General features: G+C 45.2%; 1 protein-coding gene across 4 annotated transcripts in view; it reads left to right on the forward strand.

The window, feature by feature from the left end:
• GALNT11 (polypeptide N-acetylgalactosaminyltransferase 11) overlaps positions 1-15,233 on the forward strand; it is an 89,964-nt gene that overhangs the window by 62,599 nt on the left and 12,132 nt on the right. For 3 of the 4 annotated variants that reach the window (XM_030550047.1, XM_030550048.1, XM_030550049.1), the window contains 2 exons: positions 569-787; positions 4,281-4,385. In XM_030550047.1, coding sequence (XP_030405907.1) covers positions 569-787; positions 4,281-4,385 — 324 coding nt within the window. The remainder of the gene's footprint in view (positions 1-568; positions 788-4,280; positions 4,386-15,233) is intronic. The other variant, XM_030550050.1, reaches the window with a different exon arrangement.

Consider the following 15,233-nt stretch of genomic DNA (forward strand, 5'->3'; position numbering starts at 1 on the left):
AGGGGGCTGGAGCATATGACTTACGAGGAGAGGCTGAGGGAACTGGGGCTATTTAGTCTACAGAAGAGAAGAGTGAGGGGAGATTTGATAGCAGCCTTCAACTATCTGAAGGGGAGTTCCAAAGAGGATGAAGCTCAGCTGTTCAGTGGTTACAGAACAAGAAGCAATGGTCTCAAGTTGCAGTGGGGGAGGTGTAGGTTGGATATTAGGAAAATTTATTTCGCTAGGAGAGTGGCGAAGCACTGGAATGGGTTACGTAGGGAGATGGTGGAATCTCCATACTTAGAAGTTTTTAAGGCTGGCTTGACAAAGCCCTGGCTGGGATGATTTAGCTGGTGTTGGTCCTGCTTTGAGCAGGGGATTGGACTAGATAACCTCTTGAGGTCTCTTCCAACCTGGTGTTCTATAATTCTAATTCCAGTTTTCAGAGAACTAATACTTTACATCAGGGGTTAAATGGAACAGGTATGTAGTTTAATGCATTGGATTAATCACTGTTTAAAATTTGTACTAGAAGTAATGTAAATAGTTCTGATTGGATATTTTCTCCTATTTCTTTTCTATGTAGGAACAGTATTTTGCTCTGAGACCTGAACTAAGGGCCAGGAATTATGGAAACATTACTGACCGTGTGGAGTTGAGGAAAAAAATGAACTGCAAGTCATTTAAATGGTATTTAGATAATATCTACCCAGAGATGCAAATATCTGGGCCCAATGCCAAAGCTCAGCAACCAGTTTTTATTAACAGAGGGCAAAAACGACCTAAAATACTGCGGCGTGGAAGGGTAAGACACTGTTCGACTTCTTTAGAAAATCCTTCAATTTCCCCCTGCTCTTTTTAGGTCGTTTTGAACAGGGCCGCCCAGAGGATTCCGGGGGTCTAGGGTCTTCAGTGGTGAGGGGCCCCCACTTCAGCAGTAATTCAGTGGCGGGGAGGGTCCTTCCGTTCCGGGACCCGCTGCCAAAGTGCCCCAAAGACCCGCGGTGGGGGCCCACCACCACCGAATTACCACCGAAGCGGGACCCACCGCCAAAGTGCAGCCAGGTCTTCAGCGGTAATTCGGTGATGGGAGGCCCCCGCCATGGGTCTTTGGGGCACTTGGGCGACGGGTCCCGGAACGGAAGGACCCCCTGCCGCCGAATTACCACCGAAGACCCGGTTGTACTTCGGCGGCGGTCCCGCTTTGGCGGTAATTCGGTGGCAGGGGGTCCTTCCGCCCTAGCGCGGAAGGACCCCCCCGCTGGCGAAGACCAGGATTGGAAGACGCTCCGGGGGCCCGGGCCCCGCGAGAGTTTTCCAGGGCCCCCGGAACGAGTGAAGGAGTCTGCTCCAGGGGCCCCGAAAAACTCTCATGGGGGCCCTTGCGGGGCCTGGGGAAAATTGCCCCTCTTGCCCCCCACTCTGGGCAGCCCTGGTTTTGAAACTTATTGTGATGATGCACATAGAAGTAAGTACAGTAAGTTGTTTTCACAGTAGGTGATTTGGTGTATACTGTAATAAAAGTTAGTTTTGTCTTGAAAATGACAAATTTTGTATATTTATCTAGAGGTAAATTGGAAAAGGCCCTCTTATGTAAGCCAGGTTCTTTTCAGATGGTACCTTACTGAAGCAATGTCTTTCTCTTTGTTGAGGCTTTTCAGCTTTAAAGTCTATGTAGGACACTTTCATGACTGACCATTGGTTCTGAGAGTAGATTTGGGTTGAGAAGAACCTACCCCGAGACTTTCACACTTTTTGTTTATCATGGATGTACAATGTAATTAGCTTTCCTCAGTCAATACTTTTGTTCAACAGTTTTTTGCGAAGATGAAAAGTCATATCTGACTGGAAATGCCTCTCTTGCCCTTTACCCATAAGGTGAGGCCAAGTGAGAAATCTTACTCTTAGATGTTCAGTGTAAGTATTTGGTGTATTAGTGGAAACCTAGCAATAAACACCACCAAGAAGGATATGGTGTTAGACTTTTTAAATGGTGCATATTCATTGCTTACTAAGTAGATCTTGGTTTATGGGTTTGTATGCAAGAATCACTGGAGTTGCACCTGCTTTTGCCAGTGCTGAATTTGGATCAGTACAGTTTTCTAAAAAAGCAGGAATGACTCCAGATTCCATAGAACATCTGTCAATCTTTCTGTGTGCAAGAGAGCTGTAGGAGACTCAAGTAATTCTTATTTTAGGTATGAACAAATTGGAACCTCCCATTGATGATCATAAACCAATTTAATAAGTAATCTGGTTAATACGTAAACAGGCCCCTACCCCCCCCAGCCCCAAACAGGACAACGTAGCATAGTCTGCAATATTTAACAGTAAACTTTAAAAAATGGATGCAGCTGTTACAGTGTAGGGCCCCAATCCTGCAGGCTGTTGCATACTGAACACAAAATTGGACATACTGGGTCAGACCAAAGGTCCATCTAGCCCAGTATCCTGTCTTTTGACAGTGGCAGGTGCCACGTGCTTCAGAGGGAATGAACAGAGCAGGTGATCATCAAGTGAACATCTGTGCTCATGCAGAATCCCTTTGAAATCACTAGGATTTCACTGTAGAAGGCGCTACAGCTGAGTCCAGCAGTGAAGCAGTTATAGAATATTTTTATATTCAGTTCAGTACCTGGTTGGGCCGCTGTACATTTTAAAATGAAATGTCTGGCTTGTTCTAAATACAGCAGATGCACCAACCTGCCTTAGGCACTTTTCTTGTCACTCTTTTTACCTTTTTACCTTTGGTGGATAATAATGGCTTTTTGTTTACTCCCAGATGAAGGTTTAACTGAAGAAATACTGTTGGTTTTGGATGAGGTTATTCAAGGCTTTTGAACATCTCAAAATGAAGTGAGGGACCTTCTGTGTAGCCAAGGATCTCCTTCCCTTCAATTTAGAGGGTAGCCTTCTATGTCCTTTGACTAAACAGGGCAATGTACTGCCAAATCTAAGTAAAGTCCTGCAGCTTGAGTCTTCGGGGTTTGATAAGTGTGCTCAATATTGTGTGGGTGGCTAGTCAGCTTTGGCTCTAATTCATGATATAAACTGATTCAAGAGGCCCAGGGAACAGAATGGTCAGCCAATATCACCAGTGTGCCAGACTCCTAAGGAGTCAGAATAAATTACTCCAAATCCCACCTTTATAATATAAAAACTAATTTGGAAAGGAGCTTTTTAGCCAACTGGGAAGTATCATAAAAACTGTCAAATACTAGTGGTCCATGACTGATGACACACACACATCATTTTAAAACCATATAAGTTACATAATTTAAGGAGCTACTGGTGAGTGATTAACATTCAAAATTTGATCTTCCCTAAAGTCCTTGATTGAGAGGGTTCTAAGAGATGTAATCTATTTGATTTAGATGTGTAGTGCAAATCAGCAAAGCGGTAGCTGTTATTTATGCTTCATAGCCAAATAACCAGAATAAAAGCCTTTGAGCATGCTGAGCTACTTCAGGGACCGCTGACTAAATGACCATCAGCAGAATTCAGGGTTGGGTAGGAGGGCACTCTTGTCAAACCAGGAGAGCAGCTGAGCCGCTGCTAGGAGCTTCATAATTCATCGCAGTAGTAGGCTTTCTTCAATATGCAGCCACGTATTGAGTGTTTGATCCCAGTCTGGCCAAAAAACCCAAATTCCAGGTTATTCTACTTCAGGTTATAGTCAATGCATTGAAAGTGGGCTGGGAGTTCATCTGAAAGACCTGGGAAGTTTTACACTCTAAATTGAATCCCCACCAGAGGCCTCATTAAATTAGCATAGTTGAGACCAAGTAGATTTCCAATTCGTGAAGTTTTTGGAAATCAGGTGGCACAAAGTCACTTGCATTAAGTGAAACCAAAAGGGAAGGTGGTGGAGGCTGTAGGCAAAAGCATTTTGATGTTTGTAATTGCTGTGAATCCTAGAAAGAAAACCCATTAAATATCTGGAGTGAAAGTATGTCTGTGACCTCTGCTGTTCAGAGAAAGGATGGAGTTGGTAGGGAATAACTGAGTTACACAAACACAACAGGCAAAATTCTGTCATTTGTGCACGCTACTTCCAGATCACAGGGGGGGAACTTGTCAGATCTTGACAATAAAATTAAAGTATTTACGTGTATTTATACAAAAATATTAATTTTAAAAGCAGAATGTCCTATATAAGAAAAGAGGAGAAGGTGTTTCTTTGTGAGCATATGAGGAGTTTTAGGAAATACGGATTATTAGATGACTTGCCAAATGTTCCTTCTGCTACTTGCCTTTTAATGATGGTATAAATTAAGCAGCATCATTTTTTTTCACAGCTTTATCACCTTCAAACCAACAAATGTCTGGTTGCCCAGGGTCACCCAAGTCAGAAAGGAGGACTAGTTGTGGTTAGGGAGTGTGACTACAATGATCAAAACCAGGTAGGTGATTGATGTTGGCTTGCTACCATTAATTCAAGTAAGGATTTTCCAGACTCTCCAAATTGCCAGCATGCTGTGCTGTTGAGAAGGAGCCTAATCCAATACCTAATTTTAATGAAAAGGAGCCAGCTGCAAAGTACCTTTATCTTCAGTGTGGAAGTGCTGACCATGTAGATTGCAAATCCCATCATTCCACACTCATCTGTGTGTCTACACTTAAAACTTTATAGTGGCACAGCTGCTGTAGCCCTTCCGTGTAGACACCTTAGAGGTGGTAAGCTAGATGGACGGAAGATATCTCCATCCATCTAGTGCTGTCTACACAGGGACTCAGGTTGGCTTAACGTCACTCAAGGATGTGGATTTTTCACACTCCTGACCAACGTAATTAAAGTGACCTGATTTTCTAGTGTAGACCAGGCCCTAGTCTTATGCGGAGCAGCCTGCTCTGGTCAACATGGAGCATCGGATGCCGAAAGCTGTTGTCTTTATGGGTTGGTATTACTGTGAACTGCATATGGCTCATAGGCTCCACTTTGGTTACTCCTTGTAGAAAGGCTGACATTCCTTTGACTCTAAGGAATGGTCTTCACTATCCACGGTGCTGCAATTGATGTAGCAGGGATCGATTTAGCAGGTCTAGTGAAGACTCGCTAAATTGATGGCAGAGCACTCTCTGGTTGACCCCGGTAGAAGAGTAAGGGATATCAACCGGAGAGTGCCTCCCATCAATGCAGTGCATTGAAGACACTGGGGTAAGTCAACCTAAACTACGTTGTCTACGTGACTAGTATTGTAACTTAGGTCGACTTACCCTCATAGTGAAAACAAGCCCTAATAGCTGCTACAGACAGTCAGTTGTTAACTAGTTCTGGGGATTCACGATATGTACGTGCTGCTTCTTTGTCCACTGTCCCCCTTGCACTCTGCCTGTTCAGTTTGTTTTTAATTAAGACAAGTATTGCATTTTCTAGGTTTCTCGTTGTATGACACCATTAGCACATTGTGACTTGGGGTCTGGTAACTCTAGTTCTCTGAAAATCAGGCTCCTTTAAGGGGTTTCAAGATGGTCACCTCAAAATTAAGGCACCTGCAATCACTAGTCAGTTTGGAAAACTTGGTGCTATTATTTATATATTAGTTTAGAAAAGTATTGATGCCTTTAGACACTTAAGGAGCCTGGTGGGTTCACTGTGGAGGCAGTGCACGATGCCACCTACTGGAACTAGTGACTTTAGAGCAGAAGTGGGCAAACTTTTTAGCCTGAGGGCCATATCTGGATGGGGAAATTGCATGCAAGGCCATGACTGTAGGGCTGGGGCAGGGAGTGCGGGGTGTGGGAGGGGGTGCGGAGTGCAGCAGGGGGCTCAGGGCAAGGGGTTGGGGTGCAGCAGGGGGCTCAGGGCAAGGGGTTAGGAGCTTGGGGAAGGGGGTTTGTGTGCAGGGTGCAGGAAGGGTTCGGGGTGCGGCCTCTGGCCCGGCGCCTCTTACCTGGAGCGGCTCTGGGGTGGCAGTGGGGCTAAGGCAGGCGGGCTGCCGGAAGCGGCCGGCACCATGTCCCTCTGGCCCCTAGGGGAGGGGAGAGCTGAGGGCTCACAACACTTCCCTCACCTGTGGGTATCTTCCCCCGAAGCTACCATTGGCTGCGGTTCCCCGTTCCCAGCCAATGGGAGCTGTAGGGGGCAGTGCCTGCAGGTGAGGGCAGTGCATGGAGCCCTCCGGCTCTTCCTCCCCCCAGGGAATGCAGAGACGTGGTGCTGGCCACTTCTGGGAGCGGCATGGGTTCTGCGGTGCCAATCCCGTGGGCCATAGTTTGCCCACCGCTGCTTTAGAGCTTGGATCCCTGCTAGTCCTGTGAGACTTGTGGGGAGATGCTAGAGCTCTGAGGAGTGATCTGCTGCAGCTTGTATGTTCAGAGAACAAGTGTAACAGATAAGTGTTTTCTCAGTAATTTTTGTATTTCATCAAGTAGTTTTAACAAAGCAAGTGTAAGTTCCTTAGGGATAAGCTATTACTATCAGTAGCAAAAATATGCTTTTGTTTTATTATGGTTTTGGAGTCAAGATTTTCCTCTGCGATTTATTTTATATCTCATAAAAAGCTAGCTGTCTTACTAATTGTCTGTGCAAATGCAGTGCTGAATCAGTTTACACGTAACTATACAGTTATCTGAGTTGATAAACTGTGAAGCTGCATTTTTAAATTACGTAATCTGTGAAGTGAAAGATTTGAAAAACATGACCTTTATGTGGATGTTGATCAGGAATAATAAATACAGTATCTGTACACTTTGGTCACTGTCTCCCTCCTTCCTCCTCCTATGATCTTAACATTGAGCTGATGGAATTCCACATGGGGCAGGAGGGGAGACAGTTGCCTCCCCATAATATAAGGCGTATTTACACCCCTTCACCTCAAATAATCTTATGGTATTCAGAGAGAAAGAGGCAGCGGTTAAGAAATTCAATCACTAGTAATTGTAACTTTCCCATTTTACCCTTCTCAGGAGGTATAAAACTTTCTTCAGCTTTTGAACACTACTATCTGGCTTCCTTTACAATGCACCTAATTTACCTGAAGCAAACTCAGCAGTCAGTTCTAATAGAAAACTGACCAACATCATGCCATCTCTTTCCGAGATGTTTTTGTTCTTTGCTAGCCAAACATATTGTAGAACAATGTAATTTCCTCCCTTTAGGCCTGAAACGTTGTTTTGTTCCAGTAAATCCTGTAAAAAGAATAAGCACATCTTTAAAACACTTCTTAAGCCTATTTTCTATCAGAGATCCTGATGCATTTCAGGTAAATTATACAAGATTGTTCAAGTGAGTGCAAGGAACGTTTAATTTTAGTTTTTGTTAATTTCCAGTCTGCCTGAAATTTTTCAGGTAACTTTTTCTACCATTAGCACTGTATCCACAGAAGAATCATTAGCTCTTGGACTACATGCCAAATACAAATCTATTTATAGCAATAGAATAGGCATTTTGTTCAGCAGGTTCAAACAATTAAGCAGCGGCTTAGACTACTAACTGTGAAATGTGGTGGGAAAATAAAGTTTTAAATTACAGTTGGCTCTTACGAGGCTCTTGCTAATGACGGCCATTTTGCTGGACGAATGATACCACTGGTGATACTGGTAGTATGTGAACCTTTGAGCTAGTTTTCAGTATGCTGAAGTTTAACTCAGTATTGCCAACCCTAAAATCAACTTAAAAATTGTGAGTCAGCTATTATAATCATGAGATTGGCTTAAAATAATGAGTTCTTAAAAAGTATCGTTCTTTGTTTGAGTCCTTCGAGAGTATTTATTATGGCAAAGCACCGACTTTGCCTCGGGGGTCCTGTGCTTCTAGGTGGTTAGGGTTTGCTGTGACCCTCAATGTAGCCTCTCCCCCGTCCTAGAGGCAAGGGTTACAGCTTACTGAGCCACCTTCATCATCGGATAGTCAACGAGTTCAGTGTAGGAACCCTCTTTAGTCCCTGTCTTCCTTCTCAGGGAGCATTTGTGTAGGTAGGTGTGTGTGTGTGTGGGGGGGGGTGGCAGGAATCTGGGCCCACCCTCTTCTCTGGGTTCCAGTCCAGAGACCTTAATTGGCAGCAACAACAGGTAGTTTTCCTATACTACCGGAGCTATAGTCCTTCCCTGGGCTACTTCCCCAAATTCCCCTCCTAGCACTCTCCTTGGTATCTGACCACACTCCTGGCTCTTTTACTGCCCACCTTCTTTCTCCCCGTCTTCCCACAACACGCCTTCTTACTGCCAGCTCTTACCAGCCGGCCTCTCTGAAAGGGCATCTTTTTAAACTAGTCCCAGCGGGTTCTAAGTGGGCTTCAGGTGATCTGATTAGCCTGTTTCCCTTGATGGCTTCTGATCAGTTCTTAACTGATTCCAGGTGACTTGTGAAGTGTGCCTGACTTAATTGCTTCAAGCACCTTCCTGACTGCCCTGGGGTACCCTACCCTGGTCACTCAGGAAACAGAAAACTGTTCATCCAGTGTGTTTTCCTTTTACTAGGTTACTGCACCCAACTGGTCAGGGTCTGTCACAGTATTTTGTTTTCAAGCTTTTTCTCTGCAATCATGAGGGCTAGTAATTTACTCCCAGCCCCTCCCCCCGCCCCAAAAAGAAAAAAGAGGTGGGGGGATGAAATGATCACTTTATTCTCTGATTCTAGGAACTGGGGCTTTAAGAAAAATACCAAATATCGTGAGGCTACTGTTAATGGTTAACAGTGTTGCCAACTCTGTTGACTTTAAGTTTTCAGCATCAAAGCATGGTAGAAAATAGTTTGAGCATTGATGTCCAGTAGTTTGAGCAATCCGAAATAGGAGAGGGAAGCTCCCCAATTTCACAGGGCTTGATGTGACATGCTGATGTAGTGTTGCATCATCCTGTAGTGATGGGATGCAGTGAGGGAAAGAGAATAGCGCACTGCTAAGGAGTACATGCTCTAAGGCAACCTGTAGCCAGTCAAGGAAGTGCATTTATGATGGCATATCCCTACTGCTCCCCATTCCTATAAATTCCATCACTTAGATTGGATTAGGATGGAGATTCTCATGGATAGGAAGGGGAAAAAAGTGAGGCTCTGGGGTTTAGTCTCAGATTTTGAAAAAGCAGCCATAAATTCAGGCATTTGAGAAGACGGGGGCCTTTCAAAAGGGTGAATTTACATAAAATCTTACTGCTATTCAATGCCTTTTTCCCAGAGGGGAGAAAAAGCTGCTGGTGGGGGGGGGGTCTCCCTTTACCCCCAAGAGGGGAAGTGTGGTGAAGAAACAGACCATGCTGTAGGTGAGGCTGATGGAGGAGTCTGAGCGCTTCGTCTGCCATCAGGTGCTGGTGCCATTCTACTTATTGGTGGGAAGGTGGAGAGCTTTTGGGGCTCCCTTTGCATGTATCTGCTGTTGTCACTTCAGATTAAAATGCTTTGTGAGTCCTCACTTAGCTAGCCACAGATGATGGGAAGCCTTGGGGTATCAGTGTTTCCTCCAGTCAGACAAGGGAATCTGAGCTCCTCGTACTCTCCCTGTGATTGTTATGCTGTCGTGCTGCATGTATCGGAAGTGGTGGCTCTCTTCAGAGCTGACTGCATCATATATGAGAAGCCAAGTGAGCATGTTACCAAAGTGGCTCCTGCTTTATCCAGGGACAGATTTGAAATAAAGAGAAACTGATAACTTAAAGGTAAAAAACCTCCAAACAAAAATCCCCTAATTATGTAAGATCACAGGTCTCTAACAGAGAATTTATTTGCAGTTTCCACCTGTTGAATTAGTTTTTACAAGATAAGATGTATTTAGATAGCTGACACTGACCCATAAATAAACTCCACTGGGGCAATCAGTCAGAAAGAATTACTGTACTCAGAACTCTCTGCCTGATTAAAAAAAAAATAATACTTAACCCTGTGCTATCAAGGCTTATTCTGTATTTCAAAGGAGAAAATGGGGAGAGAAAGCAAGTGTTTTGCATAGTGTCTGATGGTTAAAGTGGGGTGTATGGGGGATACTGGGGAGGGGTAGTGCCTTTGTTGGAGGAACATGTCATGCTCCATAGGGAGTAGTAGTTCTTCGAGTGCTGTCCCTGTGGGTGCTCCGTTCCAAGGGATGGTGAGTCCTGGTGCCATGGATTGGAGATCTTCGGTAGCAGCGCCTGGTCGGGGACACACGCAGCAAGCTGCTGTCTCGCAGCATCTTTAGGGTCTTCCTGAGCGTGCGTGTCCTGCACTCCCCTCAGTTCCTTCTCAACTGTCCTCAGCTGAAGACGGGACTCGGGGCAGGGCTCATCTCTTCCCTGGTTACTGTAGAAAATAAGTAGAGAAAAATAGAAATATTTAGCTAGCCATTTCCCAGTTCTCCCTTTCCTTTAGCATAGTTTGTTAATCCCCCCCCCCGCCCCCCAGAAAAAAAAACCCACAAAAATATCTCCTCAAGTTAGTCTCTTGTTGAGACATCCCCAGCCACTCATAGTTTCATGATGCTGGGGTCGCCAGGCTTCAAGAAATATGACTCCTGTAAGGAATCTGTGGGGCACTCACTCTGCATTAAATGCCGTGGTGAGAGACACGTCCATGTGAAGTGTCTCCACTGCACCAACTTAAAAACTAGAGCTCGCCATGACAGAGACTTGCGGCTAAAAATGCTTCTCATGGAGAAAGCTCTGCAGCTGCCTACGGAGAAGGGTAGTAAACCTTCTCCCTCATGCTCCCCTACCAAGTCAGAACCAACTGGGAGCCCTGCTTCACCCTCTCACTCGAAGAGGCAGGAAGCCCTAATGTCTTCTCTCAGAGACACTTGAAAGGGTAAAGGATCTCCCGCAAGGTCTTTACCCGTAGTGCTGTCAGTGCTGAGAACAAGCAACTCTGACCGCCCCAGCACTTCAGCAGCAACTCATGCGAGGTGCAAAAGCAGGGACCCGACTTCCTGCAGTGGGAAGCTGTCCTTGGCACCATTCCTGCTGGCACTGACAATGGACCCGGTGCCAGCAACATGTTCCACCATGGTGCCGTCGGCACCGAGTCTGCCTGCCACCCCTGGAGCAGATTCGGACCCCCTGCAGGGCTCTCACAAACATCTCATGGCTCCTACAAAAGTGAAACTAAAATCACTGTGGGCTGCCGCTCACACTTCTAGCTCTGCAGCGCACCAGCCTAGGGAGCAGCAACAATTCCTGCATCAGCAGGATATCTCTGTGGCCTCTGAGCCTGACTCTCCACTCCTTGACACGGAGCACTCACAACAATTTTGAAGTGCAGGTCAGGGGTCTTGACTTGGCCACCCATTTCCTTACCACCTCCAGGCTTTCCACCATGTCAGGCAACGGATCACGCAGGACTGCTGGGTCCTGGAAATAGTTCAGTCAGGTTACTCCATCCCTTTCTTATCGTCCCCACCCACCCGTTCCCCTTCCCGGTCCCTCTTCAGAGACCCCTCTCACGAGCATCTTCTCTGCCTAGGTGCAGTCGAATATGTACCAACGCAACATCTGGGAGAAGGGTTCTACTCCCACTACTTTCTAATCCAAAACAAAGGTGGGGAGTAGAGACCTATATTAGACCTACACCGACTGAACAAGTTTGTACTTTGTACAAAAATGCAAGATGGTCACATTGGGCACTATAATACCCGTGCTGGAACAAGGGGACTGGTTCACAACCCTCGACCTACAAGATGCCTATTTCCATATATCCATTCATCCAGCACACAGAAGCTTCCTGCGATTCACGCTTGGACATGACCACTTTCAATACAGGGTACTTCCATTCGGTCTCTCCACAGCACCGTGGGTGTTCTCCAAGACCCTCGCCGTAGTTGTAGTCCACCTCTGCAAACACTGGATTATACTTTTCGCCTGCTTAGATGACTGCCTTATCAAAGCCAGCTCCTACGACAAGATGTTGAAAGTGGCAACTTTACCATCTCCCTTTTCCACAGTCTAGGCTTGTAAATAAATTTCCAAAAATCCACCCTAATACCTACACAGCAGATAGAGTTCATTGGAGCTCACCTGGACTCGATTCGAACCAGAGCCTCACTTCCACACAACAGATTCCTCACTATTGTGCATCTCATACACATAATCTCTGTTCGCCCCAGAATACAGGCACGGACCTGCCTTCAGCTTCTTGGTCACATGGCAGCCACCAGCTTTGTGGTCAAATACACCAGGCTGCACATGAGATACCTTCAGGGTTGGCTCAACTTCAACTGTAAACCCAGCAGACACAGTTTCTGCATAACATTAACTCCACCACCGAACTTATTGGCCTCTCTACATTGGTGGACAAAACCAGAGAACCTGTGCATGGGTGTTCCCTTCCATCCACACACCCCAGTACTCATGCTTACCATGGATACTTCCCTGATAGGTTGGGGAGCATACCTAGGTGACCACAAGGTACAAGACCGCTATTCCTATCAGAGACGCACCTGCACATCAATCTTCTAGAGCTCAGAGCCGTCAGGTACGCTTACCTTCACTTTCTTCCCCCCATAAAGAACAAGTCCATCCGAGTTCTGATGGACAATATAGCATGTCTGTTTTACATCAACAGGCAGGGAGGAGCACGATCTCCCTCTCTGTGCACAGAAGCCGTCTGACTATGGAATTGATGCATATAACATCTCATAGAAATCACAGCTTCCCACCTCCCTGGGTGTCAAAACACTACCGCCAACACATGGAACCAGTTCAAATGTTATTTTTGACACAGCTAAATCAGTGCTGGGGCCAAAGGAAAGGGTACACCAAGATTGGTTTGATGAGAACAACAAGGACGTTTTCAAGCTCCTAAGTGGCAAGCATAAAGCATTTGTTGAATGGCAGAATTAACTCACTTCCACCTCAAAGAAAGGTAGGTTTAAGTACCTACAGAGCAAGGCAGTCTCTCAAAGCAGTCTACGGACCATCTAAATCTGGCCACAGTCCCCTTAGTCAGCAGATGGCAAAACCCTCCATCAAAGACAAGGAGGGAATCGTACAGGGATGGGCTGAACACTTCAATAGTCTACTCAATAGACCATCCACAGTCAATCGGCATGTCCTTGATTATATACGCAAGAAACTCCTCAAAGAGGATCTTGACGTCCCTCCATCAGTTGAGGAAGTTATGAAAGCCATAAAACAACTGAACTCTGGCAAAGCCTCCGGAAAGGATGGTATTCCAGCAGAACTATATAAAGTAGTAGGTCCCAAGGCCATTGAGGTGCATCATGACATCTTGAGTAGCATTTGGGAGGAAGAAGAAATTCCACAAGACTTCAAAGATGCTATTATTGTATTACTGTTAAACTAAGGCAGCAAAACTGAATGCAGAAACTAGAGAGACATTGCTCTCCTCTGTGCAGGAGGGAAAATACTAGCTTGCATTCTATGGAACATACTGCGAACATGTCTGAGGAGAATCTGCCAGAAATGTAGTATGGTTTCAGACCAGTTTGTAGTACTATGGACCTGATCTTTGTTGTAAGGCAGGTCCCAGGAAAAATGTTTAGAGCAGAACATGAACCTGTATGCAGTTTTCATCGATTTGACCAAAGCTTTGATATGGTCAACAGGGAGCATCTATGGGCTATTCTGCATAAACTGGGCTGCCCAAGAAGGGTCATACAAATGACTGGTCTGTTCCATGACTACATGACAGTGCAAGTACTTGCCAGTGGTGACTTTTCTCATGCGTTCAAAATCTCGAATGGAGTGAAGCAAGGCTGCGTACTTGCTCCAGTGCTGTTCAACTTGTGTTTTGCCTGTCTTAAAGATAAGAAGGTAAATAAAATCCAACTGCGCAGTATTGCTTTTTAACAGGGACTCAGTCAACTTGGGGTTAATTTGAATGTTTGTAGTGCATAGTTCTGATTGTTTGCCATTGAACTTGTGTTATTGAACTCACTTGCATATGAGTAACTTTTCCAGGTGTCCCGTATTCAGCATAGGGAAATATGATCACCCTAACTAAGGTTCCACATGGAACCTTAGCCCTTTTCTACAGTCTCTTCCTGAGCAGGCCCTGGTTTACCAGATGCAAACAGTCCTCAGCAAGGGAGACACTAAGAACTTCCCTGAAGAAAGAAAGCCATCCTCCAGCATTCAGCTAATCTGACAAGCCATTAAAAACAAGTTCAAGTGGATGGGAGGAATTCTGCCTAACCACAGCCAAGGACTAGATTACCTTTGACAATATGAGCAATTAAATAATCTTTAATTGCAGTCCAACTATTTTCTTTGATTTCATCCTAAACAGTCATCTAATTTCCCTGCGTTTATTATGGGTACATAGGATACCCTCAGCATGGAAGAGAATGGAGCACCCAAGTGATTAGCTATCACGACATATAGCGTGGGCTACTGGTGTGCTGAGTCAGCTTCTTCTACTTGCCTGTCTGCCTGTGTTCAGCTGTTGCCTCTTGTCTAATGCTAAGATTGTGAGTCCTCTGGGGCAAGGACTGCCTTTTTGTGTTTGTACAGTACCTAGCACAATGTGGTCCTGGTGCATGAGGGGGTTTCCTAGGTGCTGTAGTAATATAAATAATATCTCTGGAGAGCAGTAATTACAGATATTGTAAACAGCATCCTCTTCTCCTACACTAGTAGGGCCTGGTCTACACTACACGTTTAAATTGATTTTAGCAGCGTTAAACTGATTTAATGCTGCACCCGTCCACACAACGAGGCCCTTTATATTGATATAAAGGGCTCTTTAAACCAGTTTCTGTACTCATCCCCTTAATGTGCTTAGTGTGGCCCTGTGCACTCGATTTTATACAATCTGTTTTACAAAACCGGTTTCTGTAAAATCGGAATAATCCCGTAGTGTAGACGTACCCAACTCTCTAACGTGAAGGGACAGTGCAATCATAGAAGTGAGGAGAAGACAAGGTAAAGGTGCCCTGTGTGCTGAAAGTTAGAATGGAGGGATAGACCTAGTGTGGACACGTGGCTTGAGCATGAATCCAAACAATAGTCGTTAAAGAATGTGAACAGAAAAGTCCCAACCCTCTGCCTTGTCAAGCTCCTACCAGAAACTAGCTGCCATAGAAGATTTGCTTCCTGTGCAGTGGTCCTCAGCGTGACCTTTTAACTGGTAACCCTGTGAGACTGTATCAATGAGCTACAATCACAGCCAGTCTTCACAGACAGACCAATCTAATGATATTAAACATGTAGACTTTAATGTTCAGAGTTACTGATTATGTGCAAAACCTTAATACAATAAGAGCAATGTTAGGGGCTTTTCAGTTGCATCATTTGAACCCCAGTTGGTTGCCAGTCTGCAGATCATTATTGCTGTCTAATTTGAAAATGAAGAACATACTGTTTCTGATTTTTTTTCCAGACTATTAATT

The sequence above is a fragment of the Gopherus evgoodei genome, chromosome 2 (genome assembly GCF_007399415.2).
Source record: "Gopherus evgoodei ecotype Sinaloan lineage chromosome 2, rGopEvg1_v1.p, whole genome shotgun sequence".
Taxonomy (NCBI): Eukaryota; Metazoa; Chordata; order Testudines; family Testudinidae; genus Gopherus; species Gopherus evgoodei.